Raw genomic sequence first — 18,739 nt, forward strand, 5'->3', positions numbered from 1 at the left:
CAGGTAATTAAATTTATTATATAGTTGCTCCATCTTACATTGCCCTATTTCAGCTCTGAATACCTTTCCAAGATAGAGGACAACTTTACAATACACTTTGGAGGTCTAGCAAATCTGTATATAATAAGTATAATACAGTAGTGAAAGGCACACTGTAAATATTTAACAGCTCTTTTTTGTTATCTCTCTTTAATCATATATTTCTTATAGCAGTTGTTTTACTCTGCCTTGTGTTAGTTATTTGTAGATTTGTTTTCTCTATTAGAATATAAGATTCTTGAGGGTTAAGAATATGATTTACTTATTTTGAGACTGTCTATAATTTTTAGAACTGTGCCACATACATGGAAAATGATTAATAGATATTTGTTATAATTATATTTTTATATATAAGATAGTACATTTATCATTGTTTGTGTGTAACAGTGAAAAGAGCCATTTTTTGGTTTCTTTCTTGACTGCTACATCTAAATGATTCTCCTGGTGTTTATCATACTGTTATAATCAACAGTTTATCATACTGTGGATGATATTAGATAATTCCTTTCTTAGTCGTATGAAATTGTGGCAGCTCTTAAAGTGTTTTTTTCTTAGCAAATAATCAGATTTAAGATATTCACTTTATGGCATTTACGTGTACAGTAAGACATATGGAAAAAGCTTGTGTACATTTTTATGTTTTAGACTCTGAGATCCATCTAATACCATACTTATTACCAGATAGCTCAAGTAACCAAGTTTATTAGCATCCCAGCAGTTCTTGGTTCTCATGATCCTGCTTCAGAGCACTTTGTCTGTATCACTGGCCCTTGTTTTCCTGCCCCGGACAGAATATGGCATTGTGTCTCAAGGATCTCTCAGGTCATAGGAAGACACGCTTGGAAATAGTGTGTGGGAATTGAAGGAAGAGACAATCGTGCCCTTCCATTCTGGTAGCAGTGGGCTCCCCAGACCTTTGCCTGATTCTCCTGTACCTCTGCATTTTCCTCTCTTGATCTTGTCTTTACGGTGTCTTTAGTTCTTTCCTTTCGTGACTGAGAAGTTGTCTGTCTTGCTTCTCTTTATATCTTGTAAAGATTGTATTCTTGTTACTTTGCTTATCTTTTTGTTTTGTGTAATCTTACTTTTGTAACTCAGTTTTTTCTGTGATGCTACTCTCATATTCTTGAACAGATTACCAGTCACTCCCAGGTTATTTCAACAATATTTATTGAGCACTGTGCCAGGCGTTGAATGGGTACCACTAGTCCATGACTCAGAAAGATTGAGACTGTATTTGTCTTTAAAAATGGTGGGTGAGAATGTTCTTAATATTTAGTATCTGTGTGCTTTTGAATTATTTGAGGCTTCTTTTGATATATATATATATCCTGATTTTATTATTTTTAAACTCCAAGAGTAAGGACCATACATTAACTTCATTTTGCCCAGCCCAGTAATGGGGACTGTAGTAGATTCTCAGTAAGTACTTGTTTAATGCATTCATGTTTCTGTTGTAATGGTAATGTATTTTCAATATTTTGAAAATTAGGTGACAACATGTTGACTGCTGTCTCTGTGGCCAGAGACTGTGGAATGATACTACCTCAGGATAAAGTTATTATTGCTGAAGCATTACCTCCAAAGGATGGGAAAGTTGCCAAGATAAATTGGCATTATGCAGACACCCTAACACAGAGCAGTGATTCATCAGCAGTTGACTCAGAGGTGATATCAAGTAGAATTTTCTTTTACAAAACTTGCTTGTTTTAATTTATTCTGAAAAAATGTGCATTAAAAACACAACAAAAACTCAACAAGAACAGAAGCCTGGGCCATCTCCTCAGAGACTCTGATTCATTAGGACTGGGGCAGATGTAGGTCTCTCAGTGTTTAGATTTTGATATTTAGCCAAAGTTGAGAAGCACAGTTTTAAAGTAGAAGAATCCCAAATACTTATCCTATTTTAAAAGTAGTGGTAAATGATGCGGGTGACCCATAATGTTTAGCTCATGGCTCATTTCAAACCGAAGCTGATATTGAGCCTTCCTTAAGTTTTAATTTTTAAATAAACAATATAGGCAGATTACCTTAAAACTGAATTTTCTTTTACTTTCAATAAATGTTAAACATTCAGTTGTCTTGTGTAAAACATCAAATGAAAGAATTTAGTTTTGGATCAAATATATTTAAAATAGGATTGTGTTACTTGGTTTGGCTAAATATTGTTCTGAATGTCTTATACACAGGCTATTCCAATTAAATTGGTCCATGATAACTTAGAGGATCTTCAGGTGACTCGTTATCACTTTGCAATGAATGGAAAATCATTTTCGGTGATACTGGAACATTTTCAAGACCTTGTTCCTAAGGTTAGTGATTTGGGTTATGTATGTGTTCATACAAATACGCTGTGAACAGTATTATAAAGAAATTTATATTTTTTCCAGTTGATGCTACATGGCACTGTGTTTGCTCGTATGGCACCCGATCAGAAGACACAGTTAGTAGAAGCATTGCAAAATGTAGAGTAAGTATTGGTGGATTTTGTTTTTGTTTTGGTGTTTTTGGGGGCCTGCTGCGAGGCATGCAGGATCTCAGTTCCCTGACCAGGGATCGAACCCGTGCCCCCTGCAGTGGAAGCACAGTGTCCTAACCACTGGATTGCCAGGGAATTCCCTGTTTTTTTAATTTTTTATGAATTGTAGTTTTGTCTTCAAAACCAGAAAAGTAACTAATATTTCATGTATATAAACTTGTCACCTGTAAGATAGGTAAGTGCCTCTTTAAAAGAGGCTCATCTGCTTATTTATTTAGGTAAAGTACAATATCCACCATTCCTTTTCCAGGTGATATCCATGGGGATATCATTCACTCTTGAGTGATAGAAGTGATGTTATACTTTTAGTAACTAATTATGTTTCAAGTTTTTAAGGGAGAAATCTTTACTGATAGCCTTAAAAGTAAGTGTACTAAAGACTAGGCAGGCCCGATCTTTGCTCTAAACATTAGGAAACTGAGATGCCAAAATGATAAACTAATGGTTGCCCATCTTGTGACAGTACTGGAGCAGTGACCCAGGTCATTTGACTTGCAGGCTGGTGCTGTTCGCAAAGCAGCATGCCTGTGGTCATTGTAATGAAAAAATTCATTAGTCCCACTGGGGGAATCGGGGTCTGTCAGCTCTTCAAAATACTGTGTTGGAGGAAATCTTAAGTTAAAAGTTGTATGTTTTTGGAAATTAATCAAAATCTTAACATAATTTTTGTTTCTTAGTTACTTTGTTGGGATGTGCGGTGATGGGGCAAATGATTGTGGTGTAAGTATAGATTTTGTGATTTGTAGTTCTTTCTGTGGCCTAAATCACATGCACAAAACGCAAGTAATTTTATTCTTCAAACCATTAGGCTCTGAAGAGGGCACATGGAGGCATTTCCTTATCAGAGCTCGAGGCTTCGGTGGCATCTCCCTTTACCTCCAAAACTCCTAGTATTTCCTGTGTGCCAAACCTTATCAGGTAGTATACATTGAAAAACTTCCCATTATCTTTTTGTAGCTTGCTCTAAGAATATAGAAAAAAAAAAGTCATAGAAAGTAATTTGAATCTGTTTTAATGGTATGTTAGTGTATTTGATCTATAACTCTTTAGCAACAGATTGATTGCTACTCCTCATTTCTTCCAGTTCTGCTTTGGCTAAGTTCTTTTGGTAGAAAAGTGCTTTGTTGTAATGGTTGAATGTTGATGTTCATCTGTCAAGATATAATTGTGGTTTGGAGGAGGCATTTAGAATACTTCTGTTCACATGCCAACATTTGTTTTCACAGGGAAGGCCGTGCTGCTTTAATGACTTCCTTCTGTGTGTTTAAATTTATGGCTTTGTACAGCATTATACAGTACTTCAGTGTTACTCTACTGTATTCTGTGAGTACTGACATTGCTAACAGAGATGGTATTTAAATTAAGATATTGAGCATATATGTTTCAGTTTGAATGCATCCATTAATTGTGGAACTTAAATAACTAGCATCTGTAAATATTCCTTTAGTGTACTATATTTCGAGTAGCAAATTGAAAATCTCATTAATCTGGAATAGCATTTTCCTTAACTGTGGATTCGGCCTTGTGAATGAAAGATGATTGTATTCTTTTTTTGCCCTTAGTGCAGATTGGACATCTTTTTAAGAACTCTTCAAAATGTCAAGCTGTGACATACTTTAGAATTGCAGTTAACTTTGCTATCCATTTATAAGGAAAGGCCAGAATGAGAAAAGATGTTTCAGCTGTAGTTTTAGGACTTTTAGGACTTGTATAAACAAGTGATATCCCTAGGTACTCCATAGGTTTTGTAGTTGAAGTGATCTCACTTTAGATTTTTCTCTAAATGAACATTGGTGAGATCCCAAGGAGTCTTTGTGAAACTATCCCCTTTTACCATTTGTGGAAAGTATCAGGCAGGGTGGTGTTAGATATTAAGGAAGCTTCAGGATACTAATTTTCAAGAATGTCCAAATTATGTGAGTAGAAGTTTGTGTTTTCTTTTTGCCAAAAAACTTTTAAAGTTTTTATTGAATGAATTTTTTGGAGCTACTTTTTATACTAATATATTAAATTGAATTTTGCAAATATGTTATATTTCACTAATTTAAAGGCAAATCTGTTCAATTTTTAAGCATGTCCAAGTGTCATTTTGAAGTTGTCATTTAAAACCAGGGAGGAAAAATCTAATAAAACCAGGGGGAAATGGTATAAAAGTGGTGCTATAAAAATAGTTCCTGAACACTAACTATTTAAAAAAAATCCCTTCTCTAGATCTTAAGTAACCTAGGAGACTTCCAGTTTCTCTTCATTGATCTGGCAATCATTTTGGTAGTGGTATTTACAAGTGAGTATTTTGCTTTGTTATTGTTTTTAAAGCATATGAAATTCTGATGTGACTTATTAAACTTTGGTGAATTTACATGAACAGTTGTAACACAGTGCATATCTCTCCATTTTCCCTGTAAGTATGTTCTTTTATTAGTGGTTATTTATATTTTGCCCCATTTGTTTTATTCTTTCTCCATTTTTTTCTGAAATATTTGAGAATATGTTTATGTTATCATGACCCTTTGCCTCTGAATGTTTTAGTATATATTGCCCTAAACAAAGTCATTTTCTTATACAGCTAAACACAGTTATAATGATCAAGAAATTTAACACTGATACAATTTTACCTAATCCATACCCATATTCAGGTTTTGTTATGTGTTCCAGTAAGGTCCCTTATACCTATTTCACCCCCCTAGTCCCCTAGCCCAGGATCTAGTCTAGGCTCATAAATTTCATTTAGTTATCATATCTCTTTTGTCATATTTAATCCAGAATAGTATGTCAGCCTTTTGGGGGGGGGGCTTCTTGACGTTGACATTTATGAAAGAAGATAATCCAGTTACCCGAGTTTGTCTGATGTATTCTCATTAGACTCAGGCTATGCATTCTTGGCAGGAATCCCAAAGAAGTGATGCTGTGTCCTCCTGAGTACATCATATAAGGAGACAAGATGTTGATTTGTTTCAGTATTGGTGATGTTAACATCAAAATAAATAATAATGGTAATGAGATATGATCTATTTAATCAAATGAAAATTCATAAGTCCATAGTGGAAATAAATAAGTGATTGGGAGAGAAGGGAAAGCTCTTCCTTACAGTAAAATGCTAACTAATAATACAGAAGGAATGATTGGCTTATACTATGGAAAGACCCTTGTCTTACTGACATCTTAGGCTGGCTGCGTCTTCACTGTGGGGGACTATTGTGTGTGTCATAGGATGCTTACCAGTATCTCTGGCCTCTACCGACTGGATGCCAGTAACACTCCCCGATATGTGACACCCAGAAATAACTCCAGACATTGCCACATGTTCTCTGGGGGCCAAAATCACTTTGGTTGAGAACCACTGAGTTTGACAGTCTTTAGTGGATGCTACAACTAGTGAATGAAAGTTGATAAGGAACAGGATTTTTACACAGTCTTAGTATCTTTCTACAAATTACTTATTAATTACAAAGAGAAAAATAGAAACGCTACAGTGGAGAAACTTGGTGGAACACCTTAATAAGCGATCAGAGCCTTTTTTTTTTATGTTACTGTTATGTTTATATAGCTTCAAACCTTTGTTAATATCTTCTTAAGAGGAGGAAATATGTATTATTTTAACTGTAGCTTTGCAATTAAAGATTCAGAAATAAACATACAAGGGTGGTGATGATATATGCTAATATTTACTATTCTTTTTACTTGTACTAGTGTTTCCTTTGAATTTCAATAGACTAATGTAAAAAGTACTCCTGAGCCATTTTTGAAAAAGCCTAAATTGTTTACTTTTACAGATTATTTAGATATGTATAGCATCTGGCTTGTTTTTTGGACATTTTTCATGCTAAATATTTGTTAGAGAAAAACAGGGTTTTTTTTTCCTAAATGTTCCTAAATGAATCTGACAGATGAATTTAGATATAAACGTTTCCTCTCTTTCTTCTCAATGTAGTGAGTTTAAATCCTGCCTGGAAGGAACTTGTGGCACAAAGACCACCTTCAGGTCTTATATCTGGGGCCCTTCTCTTCTCCGTCTTGTCTCAGATTATCATCTGCATTGGATTTCAATCTTTGGGGTTTTTTTGGGTCAAGCAGCAGACGTGGTATAAGGAATCGCATCCACATTCAGAGTAAGTTGGTCAGTCCATTAAAAAGTATGTGTAAAATGTATGTAATATATATGCATGCAAAAATAAGTTTAAAATTTATGTAAAAATTGCATGCAGCTTGACTAAGCACTTAAATAATTTGGCCTGTATTTGACTTTATCTGTAGGAAGGTGGTCAGGCCAGGTCCTAATCACTACCAAGATGGGGACATGGACCAGTTTCTTAATTTGCTGCTGAGCCTTGCTTTCCTTATCTGTAAAATAAGAAAGTTGAAATTAATCACTAGGGTCTCTTCTAAACCCAGAATGTTTGTGTTCCTAACTTCTCTATCCCCAGTTTGGGAAATGACATTTAAAGCCTAAAACAATTTAAGTAAAGCTATTAAGTGGGTCTTTTATTTGTTTATGGGCAGAGTGTTTTCCAGTTCACAAATTATGATAACATTATTTTAATCAGCTACACATAGGTAAACACAAGGCCTGTTTACCTTTACTATGCTAATATTACTCCCCAAATTTAAAGAATGGGGAAAGGGTTAAGTGAGAGAGGCTTATTAATTAATGAAGTTTCTTACTTTCTTGTAATTTTTTAATTGATTGGAATGTGACTAGAAAGAAAAACTGGTTTCCTTTGGGAAACATATTGTGTTTACTAATATAAAATCTTTTGTGTGTGTTTTAGTACACAGGAAGCTTTTAATACAACAGGAAGCCTATATGGGAATTCTTCACATTTGTACAATGAAACCAATCCTGATAGACATAATATAGAAAATTATGAAAATACCACAGTGTTTTTTATCTCCAGTTTTCAGTACCTCATAGTGGCAATTGCCTTTTCAAAAGGAAAACCCTTCAGGCAACCTTGCTACAAGAATTGTAAGTTTGGCATTTATTGTGATTCCCATCCTGCTTCCCTTCTTTAAAAGTAATGCAAGAGTAGAGTTAAAACTGTCCTTTCAAAGTAAAATAGATCTTCACAAATAGAATGAACCTAGTGATTTAGATGTTTACTGTCTTGTTTTATTCTCATGGTAGCTGCCACCCTAAGTTTAAAATTAAAGCCAGCAGTTCTAAACATTCCTGGTTTTCACACCCTATTACTTCTGGCTCCAACTTTTATTTTTACAGCCCATTGCAAGGAGAGTTAGAATTAGAAGCAGGAACAGAGGTTCCTCAGTTGGAACAGTGGGTATTATACTTTCCTTCTGGGTGGTCTGCATAGCACCAGCTGTCTTTTCTCATTTTTGACACTGTTCCAGCCAGTATTCACCTGGAATTCTTCATTTCTGTCACCTTTGCATCCACCACACTTAAGGGGCCAGTAGAATGGAGGCTTGTGCCTATGTAAGCTTGTCTGCCTGTGGCAATAGGAGATAGCACATTTTGATTGATTACAATTAGGGTTTTTGGGGGAAAAAATTATTCACTATATGTAAATTGCTAGTTTTAAAAATTTGAGACTGTACTAATTAATATATGGAATAACTTAAATTTTTTTTCACATAAAACTGTAGACTTTTGCAGTATCTTGGGATGAGTAGTAGTTATTCTTTTGCTGTAGAGAAATGCCAGTGTTCTAGTTGGCAGAATGTCAGGCCACAGGTTTTGGTGTGTTACAGGGGTGATAACTACTCACATCTCTCTCTCATGTTAGAGTTAACAAAGCATATTCACATATGTTTTCTTATTTAGTCTTTACTTCTACCCTCTGGTTTGTAGGGAAGGTTTTATTACTTTATATTTTGGACAGGTAAGACTGTTTAAAAATATAAGTGCTGATAATAATTGAAATCTGATTTTTCTCTTTTTTAAAAAGAACTGATATTTCTTATCTAATAAATGGAGGCTGTATGACTGAGAGTCATATTAAAACCAGGGGGGACAAAAAGCCTTGCATAGAAGGTTTATCACTGTACTTTTAAGAGAACTTCATAACTTAAGTTACCTTATTATAAGGTGAACTTAAAACATGTATATCAACCTTAATTATTATTTTTAGTTCAATATTTTTAAATTTTAAGGAAATATTGAGCATGCCCAGGGGTAGCTAAAACATCTATCAAAGAACAAAACTTTCTTTACATGAAGAAAACTGGTGTTCAGACTGGTTGATAATAAGTAAGACAAGCTGCACCAGGAAAGTTAATTTAGAGGTCTAAGTAAATCCACCCTATCCATATTTCTCCAATTAAGAAAGAGAAAGAGAATATTAGTTGCCTATTTTTTTTTTAGTTGCCTATTTTTTAAACACATCTTTTATATTATTTTGGGAAACTTCCAAAAAAAATTAAAGGCTCAAATATTTTGGTTTCCTATTTAATTTCAAATTGATTTAAATAAACTCAATTGTTGATGGCTGGACTTTTTTTTTTTTTAAACGTGTTAAAACTTATATTTTAGTAGAAATATAGCCACAAAACCTTTGTCTTTACTATAAGCAGCTTGTGCATATCTGTCAGTGCATACAGAAGTGCATGCTGTCATTAAAACATGCCTCCCAGAAAATACAATAGGAACAGGAAAGTCAACGTATACATACTTTGTGATTTTCACATCCTGTCTGTCTTTCTGTCATTGAAGTCCCCTGATCTTGGAATGTAGTAAAGAAGGAAAAGTAGAGAAGAAAGTAAGAAATGACAGAAATAAAGTACTACTGTATAAAGTGATATACAATGTAAAGTATAAATATAGATGGAAAAGAGTGGGGAAAAGGTTAAGGCTTTCCTAGAGCTGACATTAATTAGCCTTTCCTTTTGTCCTGCACAATAGACAGTTAACAGGTCTTCACTGGGACCTGCTAGTTGCTCTTCTCAATATCTAAACAGTGTAACGTATTCAGTCTATCTTGAGGTGATTATTTTTAAGAATTAACCTCAATCTTAGGTATTTAAGGCATTATAGAGTTTTTTGCTGTCTTCTAGTGGTTCAGTTTAATCTAAGTAAAACCTTATTTCAGCCTGTGGTTACCCATTTTTAACTTTAGCTTAGCCCAGTTATATTTTCTTGTTTGACTGTGCTATCATTTCAGGGGCCACGATCTTACGGACTTAGTTCTAACCCTCTCTCTTAACTAGATGTGATTTCTTGAGATCTGGCTTCAATTTTTGCTACAGTTTTTTTTTACTTGATCCCTATAATTTACTGCTTGTGAAATCCAGGTTCTTTCTCAGTTTATGAAGGCATTATTACTGACATGCCAGTATCCTTCCTGTTCAGGCCTATGTATCTTTTTTTTTTTTTTTTTTTTGCTGTACGCGGGCCTCTCACTGCTGTGGCCTCTCCTGTTGCGGAGCACAGGCTCCGGACGCGCAGGCTCAGTGGCCATGGCTCACAGGCCCAGCCGCTCCGTGGCATGTGGGATCTTCCCAGACCGGGGCACGAACCTGTGTCCCCTGCATCGGCAGGCGGACTCCCAACCACTGCGCCACCAGGGAAGCCCAGGCCTATGTGTCTTTTGCCTGTTCATCTGCCATGCCTGAATTGGTTGGAGCAGATACCTAGAGGCCCTGCAGAATAAGGTGGCCTTTGAAAGACAAGTAACTGAGTAAGGAAGGAGGGAACAGAAGTACGAAAGACTTGAAATCTGTGTTATAGATCAGGCAGTCCTGGTTAGTATTTTTGAAGAAGGAACAAGAGAGGTATATATCAGAGCCATGGACAAGTATTGCGGATTTATTTACTCCATGTAGGTTTTTATTTTTGAGTCACTTAACTAAGGGGAATATGAAGGAAATCCTGTATGGTGCCTTATTTTGATGCCGTATTCCATCAAAAGGAACTGGTATCATTAGAAGAACAGTTCTGTGATGCCATAGCTGGGATGTATGTAATAATAACTTAAATCTACTGTTTCCTCCAGGATCATCACCATATCCCCGTTTTATAGTTAAAATAATTTGACTCTGAATGACTCGACGTTCACATAGCTTTGTGGCAGCATCTGAAATAGAAGCTAATTCTTTAACTTGTGGAACATTCTCCCTCAGCCGCCGGTCACCACCAACACAGAATTTGTTTTGATAGCTGTCTTCTGGTGAAGAGCATTCCTTGCGCTTCAGTACGATCACTAAGGAATCACTGACCATGCCAGGAGAATCCCGGAGTTGAGAGCACAGTCTACTAGAAACTCATACCTCTCCAAAATGAATCCCTGACTTTTCCATTCTTGGTTGAAATCCTTATTGATTTTTTTCATTTTGGTGGTTATCTAAATCTGCTAGCCATCCACCTCCCCTGTCAGGTTCCTTTGAATAGTGCCTCTTTTTCTCCCCTGGCTAAACAAAGGAAAGATTCAATTATTTATTTTTTCCTTCAAATGGAAATCTTGGCAGATTTTTAGAGGTGTGATCAAAGCGGGTGGTTATAGGAGAAGGACAGATGAAGAGTTGAGAAATACTGTTGAGGTAGATGTAAGAAGTTTTTGAGCTTGAGTAAAAAAAAAAAATTTTTTTCTGGTAACACGTCAGGACTAGATTGCAAGTCTGTTTTTGCTTATCGTTATAAAAATGCAATAGGAGTTGAAAAACATTCAATATGGGCTATTTATTGAAACAAAACCTTTCTGTCTTTTCTTTGGGATTTATATTCTGACTTTTTTTTTTTTTTTTGGTCCTTTTTCTGATTTAGCCTTTGTGTGTGTGTGCTTGTGTGTGTGTGTTCATGTACTTCCAACTAGTACTTTCCGAACACTTTTTCTTTAACTGACTATATAGATATTTGAATGGCTATATAACATGTATTACTTTCATTGCTGCATTTATTGAACAGAATGTTGTATCCCCTGTTTGAAATTTATTTTTTATTATTTGGTGAAATTTTTATTTTTATTTTTATTTTTTGGCCACCCCGCGCAGCATGTGGGATCTTAGTTCCCTGACCAGGGATCAAACCCACGCCCCCTGCATTGGAAGCGCAGTCTTAACCACTGGACCGCCAGGGAAGTCCCATCCTGTTTGCAATTTAGTAGACTGTTGGAAAAGATAAAAATCTAGAAAAAAATTTCTTTTTTATCTAAGTGGGTTCCAGATTTTTCACCCTGTTGGTCAGTGGCTCATAGTAAAAGAGTTTCCCCACTTTTGGCATGAATGTTAGTATAACTTTCAGTCTAAGCTTCTAGAACAATAAATATATATATAAAACAATAAACATATATATATATAAAAAACACAGTATTGTTTCTATAGAATAATAACTGTTGGCCTATAGTTTTCAACTGATGGATTAACAAATTTCATATTTACAAATGACTCCCACATTTAAAAATATTGAGACCCCTTCCTTCATTTACAATCTGTAAATAGTATATTAAACTTCTTTACTCAGTCTGAAGGCTTCATGATAAAGTTTTGGTTATATGTGGTCCTAGTAAAGTTTGAGTTTTGAAGCCAACCTCAAATAGGAACTTAGAAATAAATGTCCAGACCAAAGAAAAAAGGGGGGAAAAGTTGGGGTCTGTCAATATAATTGAGACTATTTCTGAGCCCCCTCCACCCCCATGGCTTGTTACATAAGGGTGTGCTTGTATACGTGTATGTGAATGCATGTATGTACACAGTTAACAAAATGTACACAGTTAACAAAATGAGCAGGGAGTTTTATTTTTGAGTTAGGAAAGTGATACAAAGTGCTGATGGATGGAATTTACCATCCCTACCTACCACAGTAAGCCACAGGGTTAGCCCACATTTAAAGTAGCAGATCATCTCAGTTTCTGGGTTTTAGCTAGCGTTTTCTGTGGAAATATTTTCACGGAGGAAATTAATGAAAAAGTGGGATTCACTGAACAGAAATATACTTACGTTCAGCTTAGAGTGCCTCTGTTTAGGATTATAACATAACTAATACTGAGAATAAATGTTATCAGCATTTTTACAGTCAGTTGTCTGCATGTATGTTTTAAATGATAATCTAATTTTGCCATACGTAGTCTAGTCTCCTACTTGTGAATTATAGATTGGCTTGGTTGTCTTATAAAGTAGCTATCTATCTGTGAGATACACAAATAAATATTCGTAAAGGTCTGTCTCTTATTTTTTATAAATGCTGATTATTTTCACATTACATAAATAAATCCTTTGGGCCTGCATGATGTATCATACTCTAGCAAATATCATAGAGCACACATTTTATATACTTCATCAACCTGGATAGAAGTATTTAAAACCAAATTTAAGATCGACAGTATACCAGTATGTGCCTTTTTATTTAAAGGAACTCCCTAATTTAATTGTTTTACTTTCTGTTTCAGATTTTTTTGTTGTGTCTCTGATTATTTTGTATGTTTTCATATTATTCATCATGTTGCATCCAGTTGCCTCTATTGACCAGATTCTTCAGGTAAGGCTTAAGCACATCAATTATTACTGATTGTCTGAGGAGTAATAGGATCTGGGATAGCAGTGGTAAATAAGACAGTAGTGGAAAATGACACATTAGTATCACATAGCCAAATGAGACTTCTGGATGATTGCTAGGGCTTAAGATCTGTCCCCCTCCTCTGCTCTTATGTTACTGGGGAAAGAAACTAAACTGTCTTTGTTTCTTTTTTCCAGGATCTCTTCTTTCCTAATTTTCGAAGATCCAGTTATATTAACCCAAAGGGAGCATAATTAAAACAGCAGCCTTTCTTGACTACCTGATATTTTTCTTTCCTGTTTCTTCAGTCTTTGCTTCTAGTTCCATTTCCCTTTGTCCACAAACAAATTAAATGTCCCTTGGTCTTTAAAAATAAAAGAACATTGATTCCATTATTTGACCCGTCCCTTACCAACCTACTTCTTGAGTAGTCTGCCTGTGCTGCCTCATCACGTACTGTCCATTGAGTTCTTATTCTTGTTCTCATTAAAAACTTTATGAAAGATGAAATACTTGTTTTATACAAACGAATATGCATACACGTTTAAGTTGTTAATCATTAATAGCAATAAAATAATACCTAGGAGTCCAACATGTAACCTAAAAGAAAGGTAGCATTACCAACACCAGTAAGGCTCTATTGTGCACCTTTCTCCAAACACCCAGAGGGAACCACTACCTCATTGCCTTACTTTTCACTGTACTATATATGTATGAAGTCTTAAAAGATAGTTTTGCTTACTTTTGAACTTTATGAAAATGGTATCTGGTAATTGCTGTTTTACTGTGACTTGCTTTTTCCCAAAAGCCTTATTATGATGCTGCATGCATTTCATTTTCATTCTATATAGTATTCCGTTATAGGAATATACCATAATTCACTTCTCAGTTCTCCACTGGTAAATACCTGGATTGTTCATAGACTTTTCCTGAATTAATGGTCCTGATGTAAACATTCTTATACACGTCTCTTAGTGTAAGGGAGTGAGTAACATCAAAGAGTTCATCGCAAGTACAAGCAGCAAGGGGGTGGTACAATGCTGTTGAGAATTTAAAACCAGCAGTAAAGCCCACTAAACGTCCATCTGCTAGAAATATCACCTTGTCGTGGGAATTCTAAACAATGTCAGTGGTAAAATACTCCTTCCATTACCACCTGCCCTACCTTGGCATACCACTAGGGCAGACCGTCTTCTGGTGTGTTCTAGTATAAGTTTGAGCATGTGCTCTTTAGCTTTCTGAGGTTCCACTTGTTTTCCAAAGTGATTATACCAATTTATACTTCCATCAGCGTATGAGATCTTTTGTTCCACATCTTTGCCAATGTTTGTCTAGTGGGTGTAAAGTGTGATATGACTTTGTAAGTAATTTTGATATATGGTTGGATAGGACCCCTATCCCCACCTCACATTGTTCATCATGATCTTTTTGGCTGTTCCTGAGCTTTTCCTCCTCCGTTATACATTTTAAGTTTATACCAGGATAAGCCCTCTTGGAATTTTTATTAGAATTACACTGGATTTATCAAAAAATTGAGGGAGAGAATATCTCTATTTCTTCAGAATATCTTTCTCCCTAAAGGTGTTTTTTTTTTTTTTTAAAAGAAGATGTTGGGTGGTAGGAGATTATTAATTTATTTATTTTTGCTGTGTTGGGTCTTCGTTTCTGTGCGAGGGCTTTCTCTAGTTGTGGCTTGAGGGGGCCACTCTTCATCGCGGTGCGTGAGCCTCTCACTATCGTGGCCTCTCGTTGCGGAGCACAGGCTCCAGACGCGCAGGCTCAGTAGTTGTGGCTCACGGGCCTAGTTGCTCCGCGGCATGTGGGATCCTCCCAGACCAGGGCTCGAACCCGTGTCCCCTGCATTAGCAGGCAGATTCTCAACCACTGTGCCACCAGGGAAGCCCTCCCTAAAGGTTTTTATACACATTTTTGTTAGATTTATTCCTGTAGTATTACGGTTTTTGTTCCTCTGATAAGTATCTGTTTAAAATTGCATTTTATAGTTCTTTTATGCTGGTGGAAACAGTGCAGTTATTTTGGATATTCATCTCGTATCCATCAGCCTTGTCAAACTTTATTCTTAAAAATTTTAGATTCTCTAGGATTTTGTTTTAGACAGTTATCTATAAATCGTGACTTTTTTTGTTTCTGACATTTCAGTCCTTAGTCCTTCTATGGGTTTTGCATGTCTGTTAACCACACGAATGTTGGTGTGATAGTGATGTACTTGTCCTGTTCCTGACTCTACAGGGAGTGTTCCTAGCATTTCACCACTGGATATATTGTGGGCTGTAGGCTTCTGGGATATACTCTTTATCGGGTTGAGGAAGCTTATTCCTATGGTGTTGTTAACATAAATAGACGTTTAGTTTTATCTAATCCTCTTTCTACAGCTGTTGAAATGATCACATAGTGTTTCTTCCAGGAGAATGTGGTGAATTACAGTTGACTGATATTCAAATGTTGAACCAACACCATTCCTAGAATAAATCCAACTTGGTCATGATGCGTTCTTTTTTTATATCTGCTGAATTTGGTTGACTATGATTTTGTTTAGGATTTTTGCTTGTGGTTGCATGAGTGAGATCAAACTTAGTTTTCTTTTCTTGATGTATTGACAGGTTTGGGCATCAAGCTTATAAGCACTTTATGGATGAGCATTCCGTTTCATGCACTTTTCCATATTTTAACTAATCCCTTTAATGGATATTTAGGTTGTTTCCACTGTTTTGCTATTATAAACAATGCTGTATTTGCAGATTCTTGCACACTTCATTAAGAAGGACAAATACGTATTTAGAGGTTAATGTCAGAAGTAGAATTGCTTGGCCCAAGGGTATCTAGAATTTGAATTTTTATAAATACTATGTTATTGAACTTTGAAAAGGTTGACAGTTTATAGTCTTACCAAGAGTGTATGAGCATCTCTTTCCCCACACGCTTCATTCAGGGATTTAGATAAGCACTTTAGGCAAAAGAAGAAAATAAAACACATTTATATAATATTTCTCTCTCACCACATGCCTTCTACTTCACAGCCAAATTATTTTTTGAAAGAATGCTACATGCAACTCACCTCTCACACACTCATCAACTAATCTAATCTGGCTACTACCCCTGCCAGTCTACTGAAACTGCCCTTGCCAAGGCAATTAACAACCTTCTTGTTAAGTCCAGTGGATTTGTACCCCTGACGTGTGTGTGGTTTTTTTTTTTCCCCTCAGTCTTACTTGTCTCCTCAGCAGTGTTTGACAAGTTAGCCATGCCATCGTTCTTGAGACATTCTCCCTGGAATTCTATGATGCTTTGCTTTCTTCTGACCTTTTCCTACTTCTTCTGTGACTCCTCATTCTCCATTGTGGTTCCAAACCCTGTGCCTGTGTCTTAAATGTTAGTGTTCCACACATTTGTGTTCTTGTCTTACTCTATCCATTCAGGTGACCTCATCCTTAATTGTGGCTTCCCCTGTAGTTGCCATCTATGTGTTGAAAACTCCTGACTTTTTTTTTTTTTTTTTTTTGCAGTACGCGGGCCTCTCACTGTTGTGGCCTCTCCCGTTGCGGAGCACAGGCTCCAGGCGCGGAGGCTCAGCGGCCATGGCTTACGGGCCCAGCCGCTCCGCAGCATGTGGGATCTTCCCAGATCAGGGCACAAACCCGTGTCCCCTGCATTGGCAGGCGGATTCTCAACCACTGCGCCACCAGGGAAGCCCGAAAACTCCTGACTTTATACCCTTAGCCTAGTCTCACAACTGAGCTTTAACCTGAATATCCACTAACATACTGAACATTATATGCGTGGTTCACCCATCAGTTCTCTCAGTCAACATTTAAAAAACTAAGCTCATCATGTTCTCCCTCAACCCTGCTTCGACTCTGTTTCTTTTTTTTTTTCGATTCTGTTTCTTGATACTACCATTTATCCAAGGCAGAAGTGTGTGTGTATACTTGTCTTTTCCTTCTCTTTTCATGGCCAGTCTGGTCCTAGATTTTCTCAGGTTTCTTATTCTGTATCCCTGTCTCTCTCTTTACTCCAATCCCATCTGCCACCTAAAAGGAAACTATTGTTTCCTACTCAAAACACTTCTGACCCCAGATGTGTGGGGTTGTTTCACACCAGCCAGTTCTCTGGACACCAACTGGGTGTCTTGCAGTTCAGTTTTAACGCTAACTACCTGGGGCGAGCACAGACCCTGCGAGTTAAGGGCATGGTCCCACAGATTGCCCCCACTCCAGGCACCAGATGCAAGTCGCAGATTGTCACCTGTACTTCTTCTGACCAACCAACTATAAGTCATGGTTCCCACAACCCTCTTCTCAGCTTTGGTAATTTGCTGTAACAGCTCACAGAGCTCAGTGAAACACTTACGTTTATTGGTTTATTATAAAGAATATAATAAAAGGTACAGGATACAGCCAGATGAAGAGGTACATAAGCCAAGGTCTGGAAGGGTCCCAAGCGCAGGATCTTCTGTCATATGCCATTGGGATGCTTCACCCTCCCAGCACACGGATGTGTTGACCAGCCCAGAGGCTCTCCAAACTCTGTAGTTTAGGGATTTTTTTAAAATGGAGGTTTCGTCATATAGACATGATCAATTATTAACTCGATCTTTAGCCCCTCCCCTCTCCCTGGTCTTTCTGGTGACCAGCCCACATCCTAAAGCCCATCAAGAGTAGCCTTATTAGGGCTTCCCTGGTGGCGCAGACGTTGAGAGTCCGCTTGCCGATGCAGGGGACACGGGTTCGTGCCCTGGTCCAGGAAGATCCCACATGCTGCGGAGCAGCTAGGCCTGTGAGCCATGGCCACTGAGCCTGCGCGTCTGGAGCCTGTGCTCCACAACAGGAGAGGACACAACAGTGAGAGGCCCGCGTACCGCAAAAAAAAAAAAAAAAAAAAAAAGTAGCCTTATTAGAACGAAAACATTCCTGATACCCAGGAAATTCCAGGGGATTTAGAAGCTCTGTTTAAGATATTCCTATCTCTCCCACCACTCAGGAAATTGAGTTTATATATAAACTCAGTTTATATATAACTCAACTCTCAGATATAAATATATCTGAGACCAGATATATTTATTTCTCATTATGTCTGCCACCACTGTAGTTCAGGCTACCATCGTCGCTTGCCTGGATCAGTATAGCAATCTCCACCCCTCAAATCCTTGCTGAGCCGTAAGTGTCTTTCTAAAACATGCTTTATCGTGCCACTCCTCAGCACTTGACACAGGTACTAGTGTGTGCCTAGGTGCTCAGTAAGTATTTGCTGACTAAAGAGATGAATGTATGGATGAGATTTTTTTTCCTTCTTTCTTCTTCTCTTTTTTTTTTAGGCCTTAGAAATTAATCACAGGTTTTAAAGTGAAAACTTCCTTCTTAAATTGATCTGCACAGTTCTTTTTATGAATTTGTCTTTAAACAGTGTAGAGTTTTGAGTAGTACTTCATTATTAGATCAGTATCTACTTCATTGTTTAAAGATAGGACTTTATTTCTAAGATGGAGACTTGTTAGAAATTCATGATCTAGTAGAGCATGGGCTTTTGAGTTTGAATAGGATTTGTCTCTTACGTTCGACCACTTTAATGTATCTTTTAAACCTTGAGTTGCTTCACTTTGCGTTTTATCATCTGAAAAGTGGGTATAGTGTCTACCTTGTGGCATTGTTGAGGATTGAGTAGATGGTGTATGTGGAAGTGTTTGGTATATGATAGGAATT

At 36.8% G+C, this 18,739-nt stretch overlaps 1 protein-coding gene across 14 annotated transcripts in view; it reads left to right on the plus strand.

Moving 5' to 3' along the window:
* ATP13A3 (ATPase 13A3) overlaps positions 1–18,739 on the plus strand; it is a 79,666-nt gene that overhangs the window by 51,470 nt on the left and 9,457 nt on the right. For 7 of the 14 annotated variants that reach the window (XM_022569259.3, XM_022569298.3, XM_089910662.1 and 4 more), the window contains 10 exons: positions 1,532–1,707; positions 2,229–2,351; positions 2,430–2,509; positions 3,256–3,298; positions 3,387–3,496; positions 3,805–3,901; positions 4,790–4,862; positions 6,510–6,687; positions 7,348–7,544; positions 12,916–13,004. In XM_022569259.3, the coding sequence (XP_022424967.2) occupies positions 1,532–1,707; positions 2,229–2,351; positions 2,430–2,509; positions 3,256–3,298; positions 3,387–3,496; positions 3,805–3,901; positions 4,790–4,862; positions 6,510–6,687; positions 7,348–7,544; positions 12,916–13,004 (1,166 nt within the window). The other 7 variants (XR_002643949.3, XM_089910664.1, XM_022569308.3 and 4 more) reach the window with 6 other exon arrangements.

The sequence above is a fragment of the Delphinapterus leucas genome, chromosome 4 (genome assembly GCF_059928025.1).
Source record: "Delphinapterus leucas isolate spDelLeu-1000000601 "Yukka" chromosome 4, BTC_Dleu_Yukka2, whole genome shotgun sequence".
NCBI lineage: Eukaryota > Metazoa > Chordata > Mammalia > Artiodactyla > Monodontidae > Delphinapterus > Delphinapterus leucas.